The 25063-nt window shown below is 44.0% G+C and overlaps 1 protein-coding gene across 1 annotated transcript in view; it reads right to left on the bottom strand.

Annotated features, from left to right (window-relative positions):
• The window catches only part of NPVF (neuropeptide VF precursor), a 192134-nt gene that overhangs the window by 157579 nt on the left and 9492 nt on the right, over window positions 1-25063 (bottom strand). Inside the window, exon 3 of the mRNA XM_040433997.1 lies at window positions 23502-23593. Coding sequence (XP_040289931.1) covers window positions 23502-23593 — 92 coding nt within the window. The remainder of the gene's footprint in view (window positions 1-23501; window positions 23594-25063) is intronic.

The raw sequence follows: 25063 nt of genomic DNA, 5'->3' as shown, positions 1-25063 counted from the left end.
CATCAACCATTTTCATTTTCAAAAAAGTTAGGCAGCTGCTTTGGAGAAGCCATAGCTGCTGTGTTTTTTGGACAAGGATAGAGGAGTCTGGGTATTTATAAAGCTTTGAAATTTTCATCACCTGGCCTTTCCTAACTATGATTGTGAACAAGCCTTAACCCTAAGAGGATATTTAAGGTCAGATACCTTGGTCAAAGTTATCTGAATGCTTAAATCTACATGGGTTTCCACACTTGTGCAAGGTCATCCTTTCCTTTTTTCACTCTAAGGGTCCATTCACATGTACGCAGTGTTTTGCGGATCTGGGGGATAGAAATGCCTAATCTTGTCCACCGCTGCGGACAAAAATAGTACATGTTCTATTTTTTTGCGGAGCCGCGGACCGGAAGTTCGGGGCTGTAGACTGGAAATGCGGATTCAGACAGCACACTGTGTGCTGTCCGCATCTTTTCCATCCCTATTGAATTGAGTTCATCCCTATTGAATGGGTCTGCACCCGTTCCGCATAATTGCGGAACGGATCCGGACCCAAAGTGCGGACGTGTGAATGGACCCTAAAATTGTAAAAAAACAACATACTGTAATACACTGATGTTTCTTAAAATATTGAAATTCTCATTGGTATTTTATCAGCAGTAAAGATTAAAAGGGGTTCTCCGGGATTTTACTTTAATGGCCTATACTTGAGATAGGCTATCAATGTTTGATTGGTATAAAACCTCTTAAGAATAGACCACCAATGTTAACATCTTAGAGAACTGCTATAACTGATGGAAAAAAGTGATTTAAGTAAACCTTCCTTCTTTCATAAATGACCATGTTAAGCCTCATGCACATGACTGTTGGAAAAACTAGTACCATATAGCACTCTGTGTACAAAAATATGTATGTATATATATATATATATATATATATATATATATATATATATATACTGTGTATATATATATATATATATATATATTTTTTTTTTTTTCATACAGGCACCAAATTAGATCCAATGCATTATCTGCTTAAAAAGCAGTCACCCATGTCAGCAGTTTAAGGGTGAAAAACATACTTTTAGGTTTTTAGACATATCTATGCATTCTGGTACAATTTTTCACCCAGTATGGATTTCTATGGAAAAATTATTACCCACATGGCATCTGATGGAGTATGACGCAACATTTTTAGACTGTGGCAACCAGATTGGTTTACTGAGTTAGTAATCAAAATGCCAAGACTTATGACAGAATTCCCACCAAAAAGCTTTATTATTGGGGGCGTGGCCTGAGAGCGCATGAGTAGGTCGCACCGCACTGAGCTCCTGCAGATATCCTGACTTTAGAGTGGTAGCAACCCCCTAAATCGCTGATCCTTCCTTATCTGGTGGTTGAGAGACGACAGGAGGGTGCTGTGGTAAATTTCTGAGCGCCGACATGCCGAGGAAGTCCGGTAAAGGGCCGCGATCCGACAGGCCAGAGGTGAGCCGGCATGGCGCCGAGGAAGAAGAGGGGCCGGCCTTACAGCCCAAGCTGAGCCAGACTGCGGCCGCAAAGCTGAGCAGGTTTGCTCGCACGGATAGCGATGTGGGAGACTGGGCCGAGGGAAAGGAGATGGACGCTCATACCTCCTCTGGACAGGAGGATGGATCCACCGATGGGGAGGCCCTAGATGCGGTGAATTGGCCGCCATTAACCCCTGCACGGCCGGCAAAAGATGCGGTAGGCCCTAAAGCTGTGGTTGATGCAGAGCCTACTTTAAAAGATATCATGGCCGCTGTGGCCAGTTGTAACAGCACACTGAAGGTGCTTACAGTGCAAGTTGGCAGCCTGAGGTCGGACGTGTCTTTAATTAGGCATGACCTACACAAAATTTCAGAACGCACCTCTGAATTGGAGAAGAGGGTGTCCACCATTGAGGACGTTATTCAGCCTTTGCAAATGGCAGCAAAAACAACTGCTAAAGATATAGCTGCTTTATACGCCAAAACAGATGATCTGGAGAACAGGTCCAGAAGGAATAACCTGCGGATTGTGGGTATGCCAGAGAAGACGGAGGGGGATAATGCCACCGAATTTGTGGAAAAATGGTTGCATCAACTATTTCATGAAAAAGGTCTATCTTCCTTATATGCGGTGGAGCGGGCGCACAGAGTCCCCATGCGGCCGCTTCCGCCTGGCAGACCTCCCCGTCCCATACTGGCGAAGATCCTGCATTTTAAAGACCGGGACACTATCCTGCGGCAATCAAGGGACAATGAGGAGATGGTCCTGAATGGGGTTAAAGTGTCCATATTTCCGGATTATTCCAACGAAGTGCAGCGGAGGCGAAGTAGATTTATGGATATAAAGAAAAGGCTGAGAGCTCTACAAGTCCAGTACGCTATGCTGTTTCCTGCTAAACTGCGTGTGGTGGCATTGGGATCCACCAGATTTTTTGAAGATCCGGAGGAGGCGGCGCAGTGGCTGGACGTCCACGAGCGACAATTGAGAAGTGGAGCCCTGGACACTTGAAGGAGGCAGATATATGGTTTCATTTGTTCACTTTATATATGCATTTGCACTCTAGGATTGCTTTAAATGTTGCACCAGTTAAGGAGTGTATTATGTAATGCTACCACATGGTAGTTCCTGAGGAGGGAGCAGGCGGTAAAGAAAGTAAAATGTATTTCTCAGATGTGGGGAGGATTCTCTACCTGAGGAAATGTGTTATAAACTGTTATGTTTATTGTAGGTTGGGGGGCAGGTTGCTCTCGGATTGCCCTGTTTTAATGTGTGAAGTGGATACTGAGGGGACAGTGATCCCCAGTTACAGTAACCTGACTATGAGAGGGAGGGAGGGGGGTGGGGGGGCAGGGAGAAGGTTGGGGGGAAGGGTTAAGGTCTTGAACTATGAGCAAATGTTGTCTGAGTGGGCTGTGAGATTCAAATATGGTTTGAAGTTTTACCATGTCACAGGTGATTAGAGTCTTAAGTTGGAATGTGAGAGGGATGGCGGATGCACGGAAAAGGCAGTGCATTTTTCAATACTTGGGGCGGTTTCAGCCGGCTATATGTTGCCTTCAGGAAACGCATTTGACTGGAAAACATTTACACTGGATGAGTAAAAATTGGGTGATCCATGCGTTACATTCAACTCATTCCTCTCATTCTAGAGGTGTAAGTATGATTGTGCATAGTAGTATTAGGTATGAACATATGCAGGATTGTGTGGATGCTGAGGGTAGATATGTGTGTGTTGTGTGTAAGGTGGATGGAATACAGGTGGTGCTGGTGTCTGTGTATGTGCCTCCACCGTTTGCTTCCCCATTAATAAGAGAGATCATGGGCTTTGTGGCGGACTTCCCTGGGTTGCCGTGGCTATTGGTAGGGGACTTCAATTGCACGTTGAATGACTCCCTAGATAGATGCCGGGTGGAAGGAGCAGGTGGTTCACCGGGGAGTGCGGCTCTCAGGAATATTTTGGGTGAAGTAGGAGTACAGGATGTATGGAGATTGCGTAACCCAGATAAGCGTGAATTCTCGTGTAGATCAGCCACGCACCATTCGCTATCGCGTATAGATTTGGCCCTTGTTAACGACATAATGCTACCATTGGTTAAGGATGTTGTTTATCATCCTCGGTCGTTGTAGGACCATTCTCTGGTGCAGATTGACTTGTGCCTGGGGGTGCTCAGACAGGGACCGAGGCTGTGGAAGTGTAATTCTCATTGGCTGAATGTGTTGGGTGACCTGTCTGGGATTTCTCTGGAAATTAAGGAATTTTTTGATATCAATACAGGGTTGGCTTCGATACCAGGTGTATGGGACGCCATGAAAGCATTCCTGAGGGGAGTTTTGATGAAAGAAATTAACAAGCATAAATCCAGATCCAGGGAGGCGGATGTTAAGGCGCATGTACTAGTGGCTGAGGCTGAGAGAGAGTTTAGTAGATCCCCCACCACGGTTAGTAGTGAGGCGCTGGCGGTAGCTCAGGAGCAGCTGAGATGTCATTTAGTCCAGGCCGCAGATAGAAAGAGAAGCTTTTATCGTCAGAGATCTTTTGATGAAGGAGAGAAGGTGGGTCATTTGTTGTCGGTGGTCTCGCAGGCCCAGAGGGGCTCCTCTTGCATTCAGGAACTGAGAGATGACATGGGGAACAGTAGCCAGGACACAAAAGGAATATTAGATATTCTAAAAAGCTTTTATGTATCTCTATATACTTCCACTGGATCTAGTTCTGATGAGGCTCTGAATGATTTCCTAGGGGAGGCACAGTTATCGGTGCTGTCAGAAGAGGATAGAGAAAGGCTGGAGGAGCCGATTACACTTGAGGAACTGGAAGCTGCACTTGGGGACATGGCAAGTGGTAAGGCGCCTGGAGCTGATGGTCTCCCAGTAGAGGTATACAAAAAGTTGCAGGGGATATTACTTCCTGAATTACTTAAGGTGTTTGAGCACTCATTGGAGGCAGGTTCGTTACCACATTCGATGCAGGAAGCTATAATTGTGGTTATACCTAAACCTGGAAAGGATCCTAAAATACCGGATTCCTACAGGCCAATTTCACTTCTCACGGCTGATGTTAAGCTCCTGGCGAAGGTGTTGGCGAACAGGCTGTCCAAAGTGATTCTGACCATAGTACACCCGGATCAGACGGGGTTTATGCCAGGGAAATCGACGGCTATTAATCTTCGTAGGCTGTACACTAGTTTAAATATTCCGGCGGATAACAGTGGAGACAGGGCCTTGCTTGCGCTTGACGCCGCTAAGGCGTTTGACAGTGTGGAATGGAGGTATTTGTGGGGGGTCCTGAGAACTATGGGCTTTGGTGAGCGGTTCATTCAGTGGGTACAGGTCCTGTATTCTAGTCCTAAGGCGAGAATTAGAGCTAATGGAGGGTTGTCAGATTGTTTTCCTCTTGCCAGGGGCTCCAGGCAGGGATGCCCATTGTCGCCCTTATTGTTTGCTCTTGCAATAGAGCCGCTTGCGGCGCATATTCGCTTATCAACAAGTATAGAGGGGTTTAGATACGGCGGGCTGCACAATAAAGTGGCTATGTACGCTGATGACACTCTACTTTTCATGGGCGATACTGGTGCGTCCCTGGATGCGGCCATGGCATTGATTGACAGATTTGGTAGCTTTTCTGGACTTCGGATAAATTGGCAAAAATCCTCTTTGATGCCAATTGATGGGCAGGCCCTGGCAGGCAGACAAGTAGATAGTTTGGTGCCCTGGGTGGATAAATTTAAATATCTGGGATTGCATATAACACCGAGGCTATCGGATTTTGAAGAACTTAATCTGTCCCCATTGCTGGCTACTTTTAGGCTTAAAGTGAGGTCATGGTGTAGACTCTTTCTTTCGGTGGTAGGTAGAGTTAACCTTTTAAAAATGGTTATGATGCCCCAGTTGCTATATGTACTAAATAATGCTCCCGTATGGATCCCTCTGGATAGATTCAAGAAAATGCACTCTATATTTAGAGATCTTACTTGGAAGTACGGACAGGCTAGGATCAAACTGGAGACATTACAGTATTCTAAGTCGGAAGGGGGCCTAGCTGTCCCTAACGCATGGATTTATTTTTTGGCTTCCCAATGTCAGCATTTTAAGGGATGGATTGATCTGCAAGCACCGGACATGACTGGGCAGATATTGCAGCATTGGCTGGGCAGTCGTGACCTCATGGGCATTCTGGAAGGCTCAGGAATGCATGTAGGGAGGGAAAAACTCCCTCTTATTGAACTTATGAAAAAAGTTTGGGCAAAAGTGAAGCAGCTAAGAGGAGTGGGTGGTATTAGTGAACTTTCTCCTATTGGAAAGAACCACTTGTTGCCAGAACTATTTGCCATACCAGGACTTAGGAACTGGGAAACTTATGGAGTGACGAGAATTGGCCAATTAATTAAGGACAAGATATGTAAGTCATTTCAAAACCTGCAGCAGGAATTTAATATCCCTAGGGAGTGGTTCTATAAATATCTTCAAATAAGGCATGCCCTTGAGGTCACGTTGCGGAAAGGATGTGAGATAGCTCAAATGGAGGTGGTTCATAAGCTTGTTCTTCCGACAGGTGGGGGAAAAAGAGGGTTAATATCACAGGTGTACGCTCTTTTACTGGAAAAATTCTTAGAGGGGTATCCGCTTTCAAGAATGAAAAAATGGGAGGCTGACGTGGGAGATATGTCTAAGGATAAGTGGGAAGATATATTGGAAGGAGTCCCCAAGGTGTCCTTGAGTGAACAGGGCAAACTGTCCCAACTATTTATCATACATAGAGTGTACAAAACACCGGTGTTCCTGAAAAAGATAGGAGTGAGAAGTGATGACAAGTGTCCAAAGTGTATGGAAGATGGTGCAGACTTGTTGCATATGCTGTGGTCTTGTCCAGTAGTTGGTAATTATTGGGAGGATGTTAGGAATATGATTAATAGCAAACTGACATTGAAAATTCAAAAAGATCCTAAGGTGTGTATTCTGGGGTATGTGTCTGAGATTGGAGGGACTGAAACGGTTAAGGTAGCTGTGGGGAGATTGCTATATGTGGCCAGGAAACTGATTGCTATGAGGTGGATCCAGGGAAGTCCGCCTACACTGAGTGAGTTTGAACCGAAGGTGCATGACATGCTGATACTTGAAAAAGGGGTGTATGTGAAGAGAGGGTGTCCTCAGAAGTTTGACAAAATGTGGAGTGAATGGTTATCTCATACTCATGTGGTTATATAGGCTCGTGATGGTCAAGACCAGTTGTTAGGGTAGGGGGGGTTAGGGCAGGGTGAGGGGGGGAGGGATGTTGGGAAGGTTAAGATATTGGTAATTTTATGTCTAAAATATTTGTTTTAGCATGTGTACACGCAATGTATAGGTACGTGATAAAACTGTGTGTTGGTATCTCTATGATTACTGTTGTTCACTGATTCCACACGGTGGATAGGGTAAAGAAAGGAAAATACAACGTATTGTTTTATGTTATACTATGTATTTATTGTTCAATGAAAACGATTTGATTAAAAAAAAATAAGCTTTATTATTAATGTTTTAGACACTTATAGAACATTTTTCCAAAATGGGGATGGTCCATCGTAAATGGGCTGTTATGCAGTGGCAGTCGACTCACTGTGTCAATACAACAGATTTGGCTTGGCGTTATTCCCAAATTAGTAATCTATGTTCCCCATGGTCTTTACCCTTTAACCTATATACAGGGATCTGGACTTTGCTGCAGGGGAAGCACCATGCCACTTCCTCCTGGAGTACCCTCTGTTCAAGAGATTGCTGACACACAGGAGTCAAGGGACACCAGTGCGGAGCACCAAAGGATGAGGCAAAACTGTAGTCAGGGACAGTTCCAGGTCAGGGAAGGCAGTTCAGAGTCAGAATGGAGGTAAACAAAGGGTCAGAAAACAGTCAGAAGTTGGTGAATAGTTAAACTAGAGCAGCACACCTTTGCAGGACACTAGTGGACTAGAGCCTATTAAGATGCCTTAAGAACCCCAAGGTGGCCAGCTGTCGGTTGGTGAAGGTTAGGGTGGATGCTCCGGCCCTTTAAGAGATGGGGAAACAGCATGCATATACCCTAGCAATAGAGGCCACAACCTGTGTAGAGACAGAGCTACTCCGGTGTTCGGGCCTGTTGGGAAAGAGGGGGTGGAGGGTGGGTTTGTACTGCCAGGGACCAGAGCGCTGAAGCAAGTGAGCAGTACACTGTGGCCATGATAGACTAGACAGTGTGAAGTTGAGCCAGATTTATCATTTAGAATAAGGCACTGTGATACATTTGGTGCAGTCTAAGCTTACACTGGCTAAATATTAGAGAGTATTAGTAAATCTGCTCAAATGTTTACAATTACATCTTTGTACAGACTTACATTGGCACATGTTGGTGTCACAGGTTAAGGGGAAGGCAAAACACCAAATACACACCACAACGAATAGACAACAATCTAGGCCTCAAAAGCTAAGGAAGAGGGATGGTGACCTCCTAGTAATCCCTAGGCCTTTCCCTAACTCCTGCCAGTATGAGCAGATCCGGATACACCAGATACCTAAAGCCCTGCTATAACTGACGAGCCCTAGGATAGGTAGCAGGGGATGAGACAGCTGGTTCCTTCCAGAATGAAGGAACCTGCATCTCCATGAGGCCTAGAAACAACACACACCAGATAATAATAAACAGCGAAGGCAACAAGTACTTAGCTTAGAGATGTATGGAGAAGCAGGAGATCCAAGACAAACCAGCACTAGCAACACCAAGCAGAAACTATCAACGGCATGCTCAGCAGTGTGAGGCGGATCTAAATAGAGCCTCATCACTGATAACGAGCGGCACCTGAGGAGAGGTGAGATCCTGCCGAACGCAACATACAAAGAGGAAAACAGAGAGACCTGTCAGATAGCCTCATGTGCTGCAAGTCTATCCGATCTTCTCATCTCTCTCACAGGAGGGACCGTGACAGTTGGTACAGAAAAACTTCCATAGAGTAACAATACTACTGTATACATACAGCGTATAGACTATGGAGCTGTAATATGGTTGTGTCAAAAACGCCAGAAAGTTCAGAAATCTAGTTGCTGCTAGGATTTGGATAGTAGTGTGAGTAGGCATTAGGCAAAAACTCAACATAGGGTATAGTCTTCCACATAAAATTTAACTTTTTCTTGTACAGCTTTGTGGTATATTTATGACAGTATTGATTAAGTACTTATATTCTGTCTGCTGCCAGTGTTATGTAATATGTAATTGGAAACTGTGGTCAATAATGACTCCTGCCTATCAGTGAGAAGATTCTGAAAGGAAAGATGTTTCAGGCCGAGAATGATAGATACAGTCTTAACATTAATGTTGATGTAAAATGTGCGGCACCATATAATATATACCCCATGGCAATTAGTTTACTGGCAACAATTGATAATAATTATGTCCAAACAATCACGCAAGAAATAATGTACAATTAATGTGGGAAACTAGAAGTAATTGTTACCATTAAGGAATGTGCATTTCCTCATGTCATTAACTATAGCAATGCTTTCAAGAATTCCTCATTTTATTATTCAAAGGGTATTCCCAACTTCAGCATTGATGGCATACCTGGACATGCTATAAATGTATTGTTGGGACCCTCAACTATTGGGAAAATGGGTTTCTGACTTCAGGTGTGTAGCATGACATGGCAGCTGCGTAACAGAAAGATGACCTGAATCTGCTAGAACACAGGCGTGATGGGAACAAGATCAAGATGCTTATCATGCCCATACTATGATACTGTGTCAGTTTGTTGCACTGGTAAATATCACAATTTTCTGGCACAAATGTCTGCTTTTGGTCGTGCAAAAATATTTTGTGCATTTATGCTGGAAGGTGGCCAAATCCCTGTCAACGCATATGTGAACCTACCATTTATTGATCTTCTCACTTAACCACCTCAGGACCGCCGTACGCAGGATTGCGTCTTTGCGGCGGTCCTGTTGTTCTGGGTGGACGCGCCGGTGCGTCCTCTCGCGAGACGCGAGATTTCGTGCATTGCCGGCCCGCGCATGCGCATCGCGGGCCGGCAAAAGTTAAAGAAGTATTTCGTCACCAGCCTGCCAGCAACGATCATTGGCTGGCAGGCTGGCGATTTTCAAAAAATCGAATCAGAAGCCAGATAACAGATCATATTAGTAAATATGATCTGTTATATGGCTTGTCTGCTCCTGTGCTGGTCCTTTTCGTCGGTTGGATCCAGCACAGGAGCAGACTTCACAGTGAGTAGCACCAACACCACACTTTAGCCCCAGATCACCCCCCTGCACCCCAATTAACCCTTTGATCACCCCTTTGATCGCCCCTGTCAATCACTATTGAAAGGAAAAAAAGTGATCAGTGTAAACTGTTACTTTTTTTTTTTCACTAGTATTGGCTGTTAGGTTTTAGGGATAGTTTAGGCCCCTTGGTTAGGTAGTTAGCGTCAGTTAGCGCCCAGCCCACCGCACCGCAGTCACTTTTATTCGCTGATTAGCGTATCGCTAATCAGCATTTGTACTTTTATAGTATCTGTAAGTGATCAAAACTGATCACGGTCAGATCTATAATAGTATTAGTGTCACTTTAGTTCGCCCTCCACCCAAAACGCAGTGTTTGCCCGATCAGGCCTGATCGGTCGCCCACACGTGCGTTCACCCACGCCCGCCCCACCGCAGTGACAAAAAAAATTTTGTTTTTTGATCACTGCACATTCACTTTACAAGCACTGCGGCGATAAAAAAATCAGTTTTGATATTTTTTATCAACCGCAGCAGCCTCCGGTACTTCGCTAGCCTCCCCTTTGTAAGACAGGTTTGCTTTTTTTCTTGGGTAGTCTCAGGGAATACCCCTAAATTTAGTAGTCCAAATGTCAAACAGGGGGTATTCTTCTGAAGAGGCCTACAGGATTCTGACCCAGTCGGATGAGGAGTGGGAACCCTCATCTGATGAATCTAGCGGGTCAGAATATGAACCTGTGGAAAGCAGTGGCTCTCTGACCCAAAGTTCGGACGAGGAGGTGGAGGTCCCTGGCAGCACCAGGCGTACCCGGCCCCGTGTCGCTAGACCACAGGTTACGCAGGATCCGTTTCAAGAGCAGCAGAGTGGGGCTGTCGCTGCCGGATCACGTGGTGAGGCATACACCAGCAGCGCAGCCCTTCCTGGACCTAGTACCAGCACTGCCGTACAACATGGTGACGTGGCGAGCACCAGAAGGGCAGTTGAAGCTGGTACGGTGGCACGTGCACTAGTTACCCCGTCGCAGCCACCGCGCAGACAGGCCCGTAGAGCCCCTAGAATCCCTGAGGTGCTGGCAAACCCTGATTGGCAGTCACCAACTTCAGCCGCACCTGTAGTTCCCCCTTTCACCGCCCAGTCTGGAGTTCGGGTTGAGACGGCTCAAATCGGTTCGGCCCTGGGATTTTTTGAGCTGTTCTTGACTGCGGAGCTCTTGGACTTAGTCGTGGCAGAAACAAATCGGTATGCCACACAATTTATATCCGCCAACCCGGGAAGCTCTTATGCCCAGTCTTTCCGGTGGAAACCAGTCCAAGTTTCCGAAATTAAAATTTTTTTGGGCCTTCTCCTCAACATGGGTCTAACTAAAAAGCATGAATTGCGGTCATATTGGTCCACGAACCCAATTCATCACATGCCCATGTTCTCTGCTGCTATGTCCAGGACACGATTTGAGACCATCCTACGTTTTCTGCATTTTAGCGACAACACCACCTCCCGTCCCAGAGGCCACCCAGCTTTTGACCGGCTCCACAAAATTCGGCCCCTCATAGACTATTTCAACCAGAAATTTGCAGATTTGTATACCCCTAAGCAAAACATCTGCGTAGACGAGTCCCTAATACATTTTACCGGGCGCCTTGGCTTCAAACAATACATCCCAAGCAAGCGTGCCCGGTATGGGGTCAAATTGTATAAGCTCTGTGAAAGGGCCACAGGCTATACCCACAAATTTCGGATCTATGAGGGAAAAGATCAGACCCTGGAGCCGGTCGGTTGCCCTGACTACCTGGGGAGCAGTGGGAAGACAGTCTGGGACTTGGTGTCACCCTTATTCGGCAAGGGGTACCATCTTTATGTGGACAATTTCTACACAAGTGTGGCCCTCTTTAGGCATTTGTTTCTAGAACGGATTTGCGCCTGTGGCACCGCGCGAACTAGTCGCGTGGGCTTCCCCCAACGGCTTGTAACCACCCGTCTTGCAAGGGGGGAGAGGGCTGCCTTGTGTAACGAAGAACTGCTCGCGGTGAAATGGAGAGACAAGCGTGACGTTTACATGCTCTCCTCCATTCACGCAGACACGACAATCCAAATTGAAAGGGCAACCCGTGTCATTGAAAAGCCCCTCTCAGTCCACGACTATAATGCGCTCATGGGAGGGGTGGACTTCAATGACCAGATGTTGGCTCCCTATTTAGTTTCCCGCAGAACCAGACGCTGGTATAAGAAGGTGTCTGTATATTTAATTCAATTGGCGCTGTACAATAGTTTTGTTCTCTACAGTAAGGCTGGGAGAACACGATCTTTCCTCAAATTCCAGGAAGAGATCATCGAGAACCTCCTTTACCCAGGAGGCTCCGTGGCCCCATCCACCAGTGTAGTTAGCCGTCTACACGAGCGACATTTCCCCAGTGTCGTTGCTGGTACCTCAACCCAACCGCCACCCCGAAAAAAATGTCGTGTCTGTAGCAGGAGTGGAATAAGGCGTGACACCCGCTATTTCTGTCCTGACTGTCCTGACCACCCTGCCCTATGCTTTGGTGAGTGTTTCCGGAAGTACCACACACAGGTACACCTAGCATAGGGATTGCATCTCACAGGACAGGCACACAGGGCTATTAGGGCCCTTTTACTCACAGCTGCTGCAAACCTCTCCTTTCACCTGGGATAAAGTGCATAATGTACTTCGCCACATCTTTGGGCAATTTGCGCTTTGCACATTGTCCCATGGGGAAGGAGAGGTTTGTTCTATAAAGGTAAAAAAAACTAAACAAAAAAAAAATTACCGGTAAGTAAAAAAGTTAAACGTTCAGTTAAAAAAGTTAAAAAAAAGTTTCTATGTTCTGTTCAACAGTTAATAAATTTATTGCGTTGCGGCCTGGTTTTTTCTTTTTTGTTTTGTTTTTTTTACCTTTCAGGTGGACCAACCGATCGACTAGCTGCAGCACTGATGTGCATTCTGACAGAAGCATTGCGCTGCTGTCAGATTACACGCAAGTCGGTGTATGCGGCGCTGCAAGACGAGATTTCTCCTCTGCAGTAAAAGATATGTTTGCCGAGGCATATGAGCTGAGGAGGTGGCGGTGTTCATATACTTTGGCAAACACTTTGTATATATAAAAAAAAAAATCCCGGCAATGATTTATTCATCCACATCGATTGATGTGAATGGAGAAATCTGGTTTGCCAGGGCATACGAGCTGAAGTGGGTATGGATGTTGGGCGGAGCTCCTATGTCCTGGCAGACGCCTTTCCCCTCCTTTTTTTTTTTTTGGCAGAGATTTTTTTATCCACATTGATCGATGCGAATGAAGAAATCTGTGCCGTTCATTTTTTTCTTTCAGCCCAGAGGCTGAACGGAAAAAAAAAATCTCATTACCCGTATGCTCAATATAAGGAGAATAGCAGAAACTCCTAATGCTGGGCATACATGTAATGATTGTGGAGACCCTCAAATGCCAGGGCAGTACAAACACCCCACAAATAACACCATTTTGGAAAGAAGACACCCCAAGGTATTCGCTGAGGGGCATATTGAGTCCATGAAAGATTGAAATTTTTGTCCCAAGTTAGCGGAAAGGGAGACTTTGTGAGAACAAAATCAAAAAAATCAATTTCCGCTAACTTGTGCCAAAATTATTTTTTTTCTATGAACTCGCCATGCCCCTCATTGAATACCTTGGGGTGTCTTCTTTCCAAAATGGGGTCACATGTGGGGTATTTATACTGCCCTGGCATTTTAGGGGCCCCAAAGCGTGAGAAGAAGTCTGGTATCCAAATGTCTAAAAATGCCCTCCTAAAAGGAATTTGGGCCCCTTTGCCCACCTAGGCTGCAAAAAAGTGTCACACATGTGGTATCTCCGTATTCAGCAGAAGTTGGGGAATATGTTTTGGGGTGTCATTTTACATATACCCATGCTGGGTGAGATAAATATCTTGGTCAAATGCCAACTTTGTATAAAAAAAATGGGAAAAGTTGTCTTTTGCCAAGATATTTATCTCACCCAGCATGGGTATATGTAAAATGACACCCCAAAACACATTCCCCACCTTCTCCTGAGTACGGAGATACCAGATGTGTGACACTTTTTTGCAGCCTAGGTGGGCAAAGGGGCCCACATTCCAAAGAGCACCTTTCAGATTTCACAGGTCATTTACCTACTTACCAGACATTAGGGCCCCTGGAAAATGCCAGGGCAGTATAACTACCCCACAAGTGACCCCATTTTGGAAAGAAGACACCCCAAGGTATTCCGTGAGGGGCATGGCAAGTTCCTAGAATTTTTTATTTTTTGTCACAAGTTAGTGGAAAATGATGATTTTTTTTTTTTTTTTCTTACAAAGTCTCATATTCCACTAACTTGTGACAAAAAATAAAAACTTCCATGAACTCACTATGCCCATCAGCGAATACCTTGGGGTCTCTTCTTTCCAAAATGGGGTCACTTGTGGGGTAGTTATACTGCCCTGGCATTCTAGGGGCCCAAATGTGTGGTAAGGAGTTTGAAATCAAATTCAGTAAAAATTGACCTGTGAAATCCGAAAGGTGCTCTTTGGAATATGGGCCCCTTTGCCCACCTAGGCTGCAAAAAAGTGTCACACATCTGGTATCCCCGTACTCAGGAGAAGTTGAGGAATGTGTTTTGGGGTGTCTTTTTACATATACCCATGCTGGGTGAGATAAATATCTTGGTCAAATGACAACTTTGTATAAAAAAATGGGAAAAGTTGTCTTTTGCCAAGATATTTCTCTCACCCAGCATGGGTATATATAAAATGACACCCCAAAACACATTCCCCACCTTCTCCTGAGTACGGAGATACCAGATGTGTGACACTTTTTTGCAGCCTAGGTGGGCAAAGGGGCCCATATTCCAAAGAGCACCTTTCGGATTTCACTCGTCATTTTTTACTGAATTTGATTTCAAACTCCTTACCACACATTTGGGCCCCTAAAATGCCCAAATGTGTGGTAAGGAGTTTGAAATCAAATTTTTTATTTTTTGTCACAAGTTAGTGGAAAATGATGATTTTTTTTTTTTTTTTCATACAAAGTCTCATATTCCACTAACTTGTGACAAAAAATAAAAACTTCCATGAACTCACTATGCCCATCAGCGAATACCTTGGGGTCTCTTCTTTCCAAAATGGGGTCACTTGTGGGGTAGTTATACTGCCCTGGCATTCTAGGGGCCCAAATGTGTGGTAAGGAGTTTGAAATCAAATTCAGTAAAAAATGACGAGTGAAATCCGAAAGGTGCTCTTTGGAATATGGGCCCCTTTGCCCACCTAGGCTGCAAAAAAGTGTCACACATCTGGTATCTCCGTACTCAGGAGAAGGTGGGGAATGTGTTTTGGGGTGTCATTTTATATATACCCATGCTGGGTGAGAGAAATATCTTGGCAAAAGACAACTTTTCCCATTTTTTTATACAAAGTTGTCATTTGACCAAGATATTTATCTCACCCAGCATGGGTATATGTAAAAAGACACCCCAAAACACATTCCTCAACTTCTCCTGAGTACGGGGATACCAGATGTGTGACACTTTTTTGCAGCCTAGGTGGGCAAAGGGGCCCATATTCCAAAGAGCACCTTTCGGATTTCACAGGTCAATTTTTACTGAATTTGATTTCAAACTCCTTACCACACATTTGGGCCCCTAGAATGCCAGGGCAGTATAACTACCCCACAAGTGACCCCATTTTGGAAAGAAGAGACCCCAAGGTATTCGCTGATGGGCATAGTGAGTTCATGGAAGTTTTTATTTTTTGTCACAAGTTAGTGGAATATGAGACTTTGTATGAAAAAAAAAAAAAATCATCATTTTCCACTAACTTGTGACAAAAAATAAAAAATTCTAGGAACTCGCCATGCCCCTCACGGAATACCTTGGGGTCTCTTCTTTCCAAAATGGGGTCACTTGTGGGGTAGTTATACTGCCCTGGCATTCTAGGGGCCCGAATGTGTGGTAAGGAGTTTGAAATCAAATTCAGTAAAAAATGACGAGTGAAATCCGAAAGGTGCTCTTTGGAATATGGGCCCCTTTGCCCACCTAGGCTGCAAAAAAGTGTCACACATCTGGTATCTCCGTACTCAGGAGAAGGTGGGGAATGTGTTTTGGGGTGTCATTTTATATATACCCATGCTGGGTGAGAGAAATATCTTGGCAAAAGACAACTTTTCCCATTTTTTTATACAAAGTTGTCATTTGACCAAGATATTTATCTCACCCAGCATGGGTATATGTAAAAAGACACCCCAAAACACATTCCTCAACTTCTCCTGAGTACGGGGATACCAGATGTGTGACACTTTTTTGCAGCCTAGGTGGGCAAAGGGGCCCATATTCCAAAGAGCACCTTTCGGATTTCACAGGTCATTTTTTACTGAATTTGATTTCAAACTCCTTACCACACATTTGGGCCCCTAGAATGCCAGGGCAGTATAACTACCCCACAAGTGACCCCATTTTGGAAAGAAGAGACCCCAAGGTATTCGCTGATGGGCATAGTGAGTTCATAGAACTTTTTATTTTTTGTCACAAGTTAGTGGAATATGAGACTTTGTAAGAAAAAAAAAAAATAAAAAATCATCATTTTCCGCTAACTTGTGACAAAAAATAAAAAGTTCTATGAACTCACTATGCCCATCAGCGAATACCTTAGGGTGTGTACTTTCAGAAATGGGGTCATTTGTGGGGTGTTTGTACTGTCTGGGCATTGTAGAACCTCAGGAAACATGACAGGTGCTCAGAAAGTCAGAGCTGCTTCAAAAAGCGGAAATTCACATTTTTGTACCATAGTTTGTAAACGCTATAACTTTTACCCAAACCATTTTTTTTCTACCCAAACATTTTTTTTTTATCAAAGACATGTAGAACTATAAATTTAGAGCAAAATTTCTATATGGATGTCGTTTTTTTTTGCAAAATTTTACAACTGAAAGTGAAAAATGTCATTTTTTTGCAAAAAAATCGTTAAATTTCGATTAATAACAAAAAAAGTAAAAATGTCAGCAGCAATGAAATACCACCAAATGAAAGCTCTATTAGTGAGAAGAAAAGGAGGTAAAATTCATTTGGGTGGTAAGTTGCATGACCGAGCAATAAACGGTGAAAGTAGTGTAGGTCAGAAGTGTAAAAAGTGGCCTGGTCTTTCAGGGTGTTTAAGCACTGGGGGCTGAGGTGGTTAAAGGCTATGTACACCTTCAGAGGCAATTTTTTTCCCCTCCACCCAGGGCCGGTGCAAGGATTTTTGCCACCCTAGGCAAGATAAAAAATCTTGTAGCTGTCTTTTTGCGGAATGGAATTGCGGACCCATACATTTCTATGGGGCCGCACGACGTGCGGCCCCGATCCGGAATTGCGGACCCGGATCCGCAATTCCGATCCTGAAAAAAATAGAACATGTCTTATTCTTGTCCGCAATAGCGGACAAGAATAGGCATATTCTCTTTGTGCCGGCAATGTGCGGTCCGCAAAATGCGGAACGCACATTGCCGCTGTCCGTAATTTGTGGATCCGCAAAACACACACGGATGTGTGAATGGACCCTAAATGTGAGGTAAATTAGTTTCCAATGTAGTATTAATAACTAAACAATTACATAATAAACATATTGCATTGTCTACTTACCACCAGGACAATAAGATGATCTGGTCTCTGGCTGCAGTCTGGATCTTGGTCTGGCTCTGGGGACTCCCTTGTCACTCTCTTCTCCCCCCTCCCTCCCTTGTCACTCTCCCCCCCCTCCCTTGTCACTCTCTTCTCCCCCCCTCCCTCCCTTGTCACTCTCTCCCCCCTCCCTCCCTTGTCACTCTCTCCCCCCCTCCCTCCCTTGTCACTCTCATTTCCCCCCTCCCTTGTCACTCTCATTTTACCCCCCTTGTCACTCTCATTTTACCCCCCCCCTTGTCACTCTCATTTTACACCCCCCCTTGTCACTCTCATTTTACACCCCCCCTTGTCACTCTCATTTTACACCCCCCCTCCCTCCCTTCCTTGTCACCTCTAATGTAGCGTGGCCGAGCTTTGTTCGGTCCGCGGTACAGGAGCATTTGTTTCCTGTACCTGGCCGGACTGAAAGGAACTGCACACTAAGTGCACCGCCTGCCCAAACTTATATAACCAACTTTTTTTTTTTTTTACACCGCAAAAGGGCGCCCCCTGCTAAATGGCGCCTTACTGGTGGCGCCGGCCCTGCCTCCACCCTATGCCAGTCACTACAGTGATACCTGCACCCCGTGCCAGTCATTGCGCTGGTTGCCCACGCAGCATAGGATTTAATTTAAACTTCTTTCACCCACAAAGCTCACATCGCCCTATATCTCTTTCCTCATCTCTGTATACAACCCTACCCATGTTTTCTGAGGTTTACGACTATCATCTTATTGTTTGACTTGTTTATTAGTTTGTTACTTTGTAATGTCTGGTTTTATTTTTTACGTGTATCCTCTGGTTGTAAAGTGCTGCAGAATATGATGCTTTATAAATGAAGATTATTGTTAGTGTTGAGCGAATCGAAGCCAAATGAACTGACTTTATCCTAAATTTCAGGAAAAAATTTGATTAGCCACAAAGCCGAATTTCCTCGCGCTTCGTTTTAACAAATCTTTTTCTCCTGTAATCGCGATAAAAAAAAGCATACTCACCTCATCCATTTCTTCAATCAAGATGGGCGCGATGGCCTCACCTTATCCATTTCTTTGGGGAAAAGCCATCGTGGTCATCTTGATTGAAGAAACCGAGCAAAATCTCACATGCGGTGACTTGTGATGTCCCAACATCGTGGTGATGGCCGGGCGTGGTGATGTCATCAGTGCGAACTTTGAATTATTTGGTTTCTTATAGGATGGGCGCCGTCTGTCAATGATTAACTGGATGATATTTCAATCCGTCCAGTTTCTCCTCTAAATTCGGCCCCCATCCAATAATTCTACAATCTGCATAAAGCATACTCAAAACCTACTAAGAAGTCATTCTACATATAACAAAAATAAAGTGACATGATAATTAAAGTTGTCGCCAGCCTATACAGAGAAAATTATTCCTTTATTTTTAAAAACTTTTTAACTTTTATTGTATTTTATCCTTTTAGATGATCATAAAGTAGATGAGACTATAAGAACTAACTCCTCCTTTAAATTTTTAAAGTTTTAACCAATCTTTTAGGAAAAACGCACTGAAACCGCATGGAAATCGCATGCGATATTGGTGCGTTTTTTATACCATATGATCCCGAAGGAGATGTTGAGTAACCATATGAAAGGTTTTTTTATTCAATTAATTGCAAACAGTTATTTTCGATGTTTTTATATATGTTTTATTTATTATTTATGTTCTAAGTGTGTCTCCCATTTTTGGAAGTAATAAGATGGTCAATTTATGTATGATCAGTAAGAAGAATAATTTTCTTATATGCAGAGATATGCGAATTCTTGATAAATCACACACCTTGCCCACTATAAAGGTGGGGCATGAACAGGGGGATGTCAACCACTGATGAAGGGGTCACTGCTCTAAAACCCCGAAACGCGTCTGGTATTAACCCCCCTACTTGGAAGAAGGATACTGCCAGACTGAGGAGGCTTGGATATTATCGTATGAATATTGAATTGCCAAAGAAGGAAATTATCACTACACGAAAGACGTCTGGTTTCAAACACAAGACCACGTGTATCCAGCAGTTCGTTTGGCGCTAAATTCAAATATGATCAAACAGCCCTTGAGACCGGAACCTTAACCTTCACAGAAAGCGGACCGAGTCGAGGGCCTATAGTCCAGCTAAAAGACCTCCTGGTAAGACTGTGCATATTCCAAACTAAGCGATCGCTTTCCAGCCAAATACAGCGGGACGCCGCTGTCTGTATGAGTAGGTGGAACGTCGTCCTATATATTATCGACTTCCATCTGTGTTTCGAATTTTTGGTCACTAAATGAATGTGTGTTGAGAACTGGCCATGAGCTGGCATTTAATCTGAATATTCGGTAGAGATATTTTTATCGAATATTTTTATTATCGAATATTTTATATTGAAGAACTTTTATCGAATATTATTATCGAATATCTATGATCGACTACCTTTCATGACTATTATTGCTTTTAGGATCGGAGACCTCACATTATTGCCTTTTAGATTTTATTTAATTATTGGGATCTGAATATGCATGTATGTTTTTATTTTTTATTGCTTTAGGTTTTATGACGTTACCAAGTTAAACACTACCAACTATTGCTGACATTTTATTGCCATATTTGTGATATCTTATTGTTAATTTATCTTATTCAATAAAGATCCCTTTACTAATAGAGAGTGCCCCACTATTATCTATTTAAAATCTCACATGCGGTGACGTGTGATGTCCCAACATCACCACGCTGGCCGGGTGTGGTGATGTCATCAGTGATGACATCACCACGCCCAGCCAGCGTGATGATGTGATGACTTGATCATGTCACCGCACAAAAGTTTGCACGGTTCCTCCAATCAAGATGGCCGCAATGGCCTCTCCACGAGCGAATGGATAAGATGAGCACGTATTTTTTCCCTCGATTTTAATGTCAGATGCCGAGAATCCGCGATCAGCAATGAACGCAGCATCTGAGGGGTTCGGGGAGTGGGGGGAGTGGCGCCATAGACATTCTTCATCCTTGCGCCTGTTACTTACAATGGAATGCAATTTGTGATGAAGTAATTCATAACAGATTGAATTTTTTTGTGCAATTCGGGGGAAGCAACCGAATCGAATTTTTGAGAACTTGCTCATCTCTAATTTTGTGACATTATTGTGTATATTCTGAAATATAAAGTAATTTTGTATATTTTGCAGAATCTGGAATATTTTATTTCTTATTCTGACATAATGACTATACTTTTATAAACTGTGACATCACTGTATACATTATCATTATACTTAAAATTCCTATGTGTGATGTCCTTGCACTGTGACATCACTACTTTACTTAAGACACTGTATATCCATGTTTATCATTACTATGCTTTGACTTCACTGTGCCATATCTGTGTATTATAGCATTCCTGCATTATAACTGTGTGCGTTGCTTCTGTTCTGCGTTCTCTATGAAATACTTTGCACATAACTTAGGGCTCTTTCACACTTGCGTTGTCCGGATCCGTCGTGCACTCCATTTGCCGGAGGTGCCCGCCGGATCCGGAAAAACGCAAGTGAACTGAAAGCATTTGAAGACGGATCCGTCTTCAAAATGCGTTCAGTGTTACTATGGCACCCAGGACGCTATTAAAGTCCTGGCTGCCATAGTAGTAGTGGGGAGCGGGGGAGCAGTATACTTACCGTCCGTGCGGCTCCCGGGGCGCTCCAGAATGACGTCAGAGTGCCCCATGCGCATGGATGACGTGATTCATGTGATCACGTCACCCATGCGCGTGGGGCGCCCTGACGTCACTCTGGAGCGCCCGGGGAGCCGCACAAACGGTAAGTATACTGCTCCCCCGCTCCCCACTACACTTTACCATGGCAAACAGGACTTTAGCGTCCTTGCAGCCATGGTAACCATTCAGAAAAAGCTAAACGTCGGATCCGGCAATGCGCCGAAACGACGTTTAGCTTAAGGCCGGATCCGGATCAATGCCTTTCAATGGGCATTAATTCCGGATCCGGCCTTGCAGCAAGTGTTCAGGATTTTTGGCCGGAGCAAAAAGCGCAGCATGCTGCGGTATTTTCTCCGGCCAAAAAACGTTCCGGTCCGGAACTGAAGACATCCTGATGCATCCTGAACGGATTTCTCTCCATTCAGAATGCATTAGGATAAAACTGATCAGGATTCTTCCGGCATAGAGCCCCGACGACGGAACTCTATGCCGGAAGACAAGAACGCAGGTGTGAAAGAGCCCTAAGGATGGCGATTTTCCTGAACTATGCCATCGTTATGTAGATATCCCTGAATTGTGACATCACTATGTGCATTGCTTATGTCCAGTGATATCGCTGTATGCACTATTCTTGCATTGTGACATCATTGCGTGCATCATTTATCTACAGTGACAATCTCTGTGCATTATCCTCTGAATGTACCTCCTGACGAAGCCTATGTGGCGAAACACGTGTCGAGGTTGAGGCATTTGGGGATCCATTGACACCATCAGCACCAGCAACATGGGTATGTAATGAGAGACTCTGTGTGGGTGGGATTGGCGGTATTAGTTACCATTCAGTAGTCATTAGCCATCAGCTATATCATTATACAGCCGCAGTCCTACTATTTGCCTGAGTTTCATTGAGGAGGATGCGAGGATGGGTTGGACGGCCATGTTAAATGTTTGAGGTGATATGTTATCGTCATCACTATCCATTACTTATTCTATTGTCATCCTACTCCTTAACATTTTTGCAACTGTGGCTGCTCAGGGTGCAATTCTCCGCATTGTTGAGCCCTATTCTAGAGGCTCGTTTCTTCATGTCCTATCCCTTTTGACTAACACTGATATTTATTGTTCTATGTAATTCAATAAAATTAATTATTTTTACACAAATAGCATCCTCGTTTTTTGGTGTTTATTCATTATCTCTGTACTGTCATATCTGTGACATCACTGTATTTACTATTTGTGGTGACATCACTGTGTGCATTACCTCTCTACTTTCACAAGCTACACTGATCGTGCATGTTGTGGCCATTCATTTATAAGGGATGTTTGCCCCGTCAGTCAGGTAATGCCCGCCATTATTTTGTAAAATATACCAAAATCTATCATATTGAACTTATACTGTAATATACATGATATTACTAACTAATTTGTGTAATGTTTTGTGGGTCCCCTGGAGAATATTTATGGAAATAGTTTTTCTTTAGAAGATATTTAATTACTAATTAGCACTTTATGTGCTTAGTGAGCAACTACAGAAAGCAATCAGAAGTGCTATATCCTGTTGTTGTTTTGCGTATTACATCAATTGAAGGCGGAAGGAGGAAAATCAATTATTTGACTTATCCCATTAATTTAAATTGGGTGGATCCACATTCTGCATTGCAGAAAACTGATGGAACATGTTATGGAAATGGTTTAATATTTCCATTATTCATCTAAAACTTTTTTCTCATTACTAAATACTCATATGCAGGGGCATAGCATTGGTTGCCAGTGCCTGGGGCTAGCCAAGTATTGCGCCCCCTCCCCCCCAACCTGTGGACATGCCCCCTTTTTTTTAGATGTTACCTGCAGTCCTGTGTAACACCACGGATAATGCAGTGATAACTTTCTGAGTACACATAATCTAGTAGATATCACCTGCAGTCCTATGTAACACCACAGATAACACAGTAATAACTCTCTGAGTACACATAATGTAGTAGATATCACCTGCAGTCCTATGGAACACCGCAGATAACACAGTAATAACTCTCTAAGTACACATAATGTAGTAGATATCACCTGCAGTCCTATGTAACACCACAGATAACACAGTAATAACTCTCTGAGTACACATAATGTAGTAGATATCACCCGCAGTCCTATGTAACACCACAGATAACACAGTAATAACTCTCTAAGTACACATAATGTAGTAGATGTCACCTGCAGTCCTATGTAACACCACAGATAACACAGTAATAACTATCTGAGTACACATAATGTAGTAGATGAGTGGAAGGCCCCAGAATTCAGAATATGCATAGTGTAAACTAAAGTCTGGGGACGGTTTGCAGCAGTATGGGACAAATTCTCAATCCACACCCCCAACCCTACTGTAAAAGAGATATTTGGATGGATGTAAAGTTACAAAGTATACAGGAGAATACAGCGCACATACCTCTTACAGCCAGTGACGTCTCCTCTGATGTAGACTGTTTCTTCAACGTCTCCATTCGGAAATAAGTGACAAATTTTCAGTGTATCCAGCACCTTGGAATTTAGAATAAAAAGTAACTTTTATTTACATGATTAAAAGAACTCCATCGTGTCCTCAGGGGGACCCATTTTGCGCAGATCACGCTTCATACTTGTGACCCTGACAAGTATCATGTGACCCGGCTTTCAGATAACTGCCCAGGTATCTAACAGGTGAATAGTGGTGTATTGAGGAGCAGAACATGTACACTATATCAGTGCCATGCCTAGGGTGTTTGGCACCTGGGGCGGTTCCCAATACTTAAAAAATTGTAGTAACATGTAGAGGATACAGTTGGCACTGCTCTAGGTGTGGGATTTAATTTGGTGCTGCACTGATCGAATGTGAGTAGTGGTGGTGCTCAGCCTGAAAAACAAGTAGTATTTGCAATCAAGGAGAGAAAAGAAAAAAAGAATGCGACACTCAGCAAAAATTACTCTTTGCAGCTTTATTCAGATAAAAAGGCGGTACGCAAAACACAGCTAGGAGGCATCAGCCGTTCGCGCTTGTTGTGCTTCTTCAAGCTTTGGTGAGTGCCGCATTCTTTTTTTTTTCTTTCCTTTGTTACTTGAAAAATTGTACCCCCTCACAGTAGTATTGCCCTCATTGTACAACCTTCACAGTAGTTTTATCCATAAATGTGCCCCCTCACGGTAGTTATGTCCACACTGTGCTCCCTCACAGTATTTATGCTCTCACTGTACAACTAGTAGTTATGCCTACATTGTGCCCCCTTAAAGTACTTATACATTCATTGTGCCCCCTTCACAGTAGTTATGACCTCATTGTGCCCCCCTCACAGTAGTTATGACCTCTCTGTGCCCCCCTCACAGTAGTTATGCCCTTTCTGTGCCTCTTACACAGTAGTAATGCCCTATCTGTGCCCCCTTGACAGTTGTAATGCCCTCTATCTGCCCCTTCAGAGTAGTTATGCCCTCACTGAGCCCCCATAACAGTAGTAATGCCCTATGTGCCCCTTCACAGTAATAATGCCCACCCCCTTCACAGGAGTAATGCCCTCTGTGCCCCCTTCACAGTAGTAATGCCCTTCTGTGCCCCCTTCATAGTAGTTATGCCCATTGTGCCCACTTCATAGTAATAATGCCCTTTGTGCTCCCTTCATAGTAATAATGCCCATTGTGCCCTCTTCATAGTATTAATGCCCAGTGTCCCCCCTTCACATTAATGCCCAATGTGCCCTCTTCATAGTAATAATGCCCATTCTGTCCCATTCATAGTAGTAATGCCCATTGTGCCCCCTCCACAGTAGTAATGTCCATTGTGCACCCTCCACAGTAGTAAAGCCCATTGTGCCCCCTCCACAATAGTAATGCCCATTGTGCCCCCTTCATAGTAGTAATGCACAGTTTGTGCCCCCTTCATAGTAGTAATGCCCTCTGTGCCCCCTTCATAGTAATAATGCCCTTTGTGCTCCCTTCATAGTAATAATGCCCTTTGTGCTCCCTTCATAGTAATAATGCCCA

Source organism: Bufo bufo, chromosome 5 (genome assembly GCF_905171765.1).
Source record: "Bufo bufo chromosome 5, aBufBuf1.1, whole genome shotgun sequence".
Classification (NCBI taxonomy): Eukaryota; Metazoa; Chordata; class Amphibia; order Anura; family Bufonidae; genus Bufo; species Bufo bufo.
Note: the sequence above shows the minus strand (reverse complement) of the source record. Positions and strands in the feature narration are given on the sequence as shown.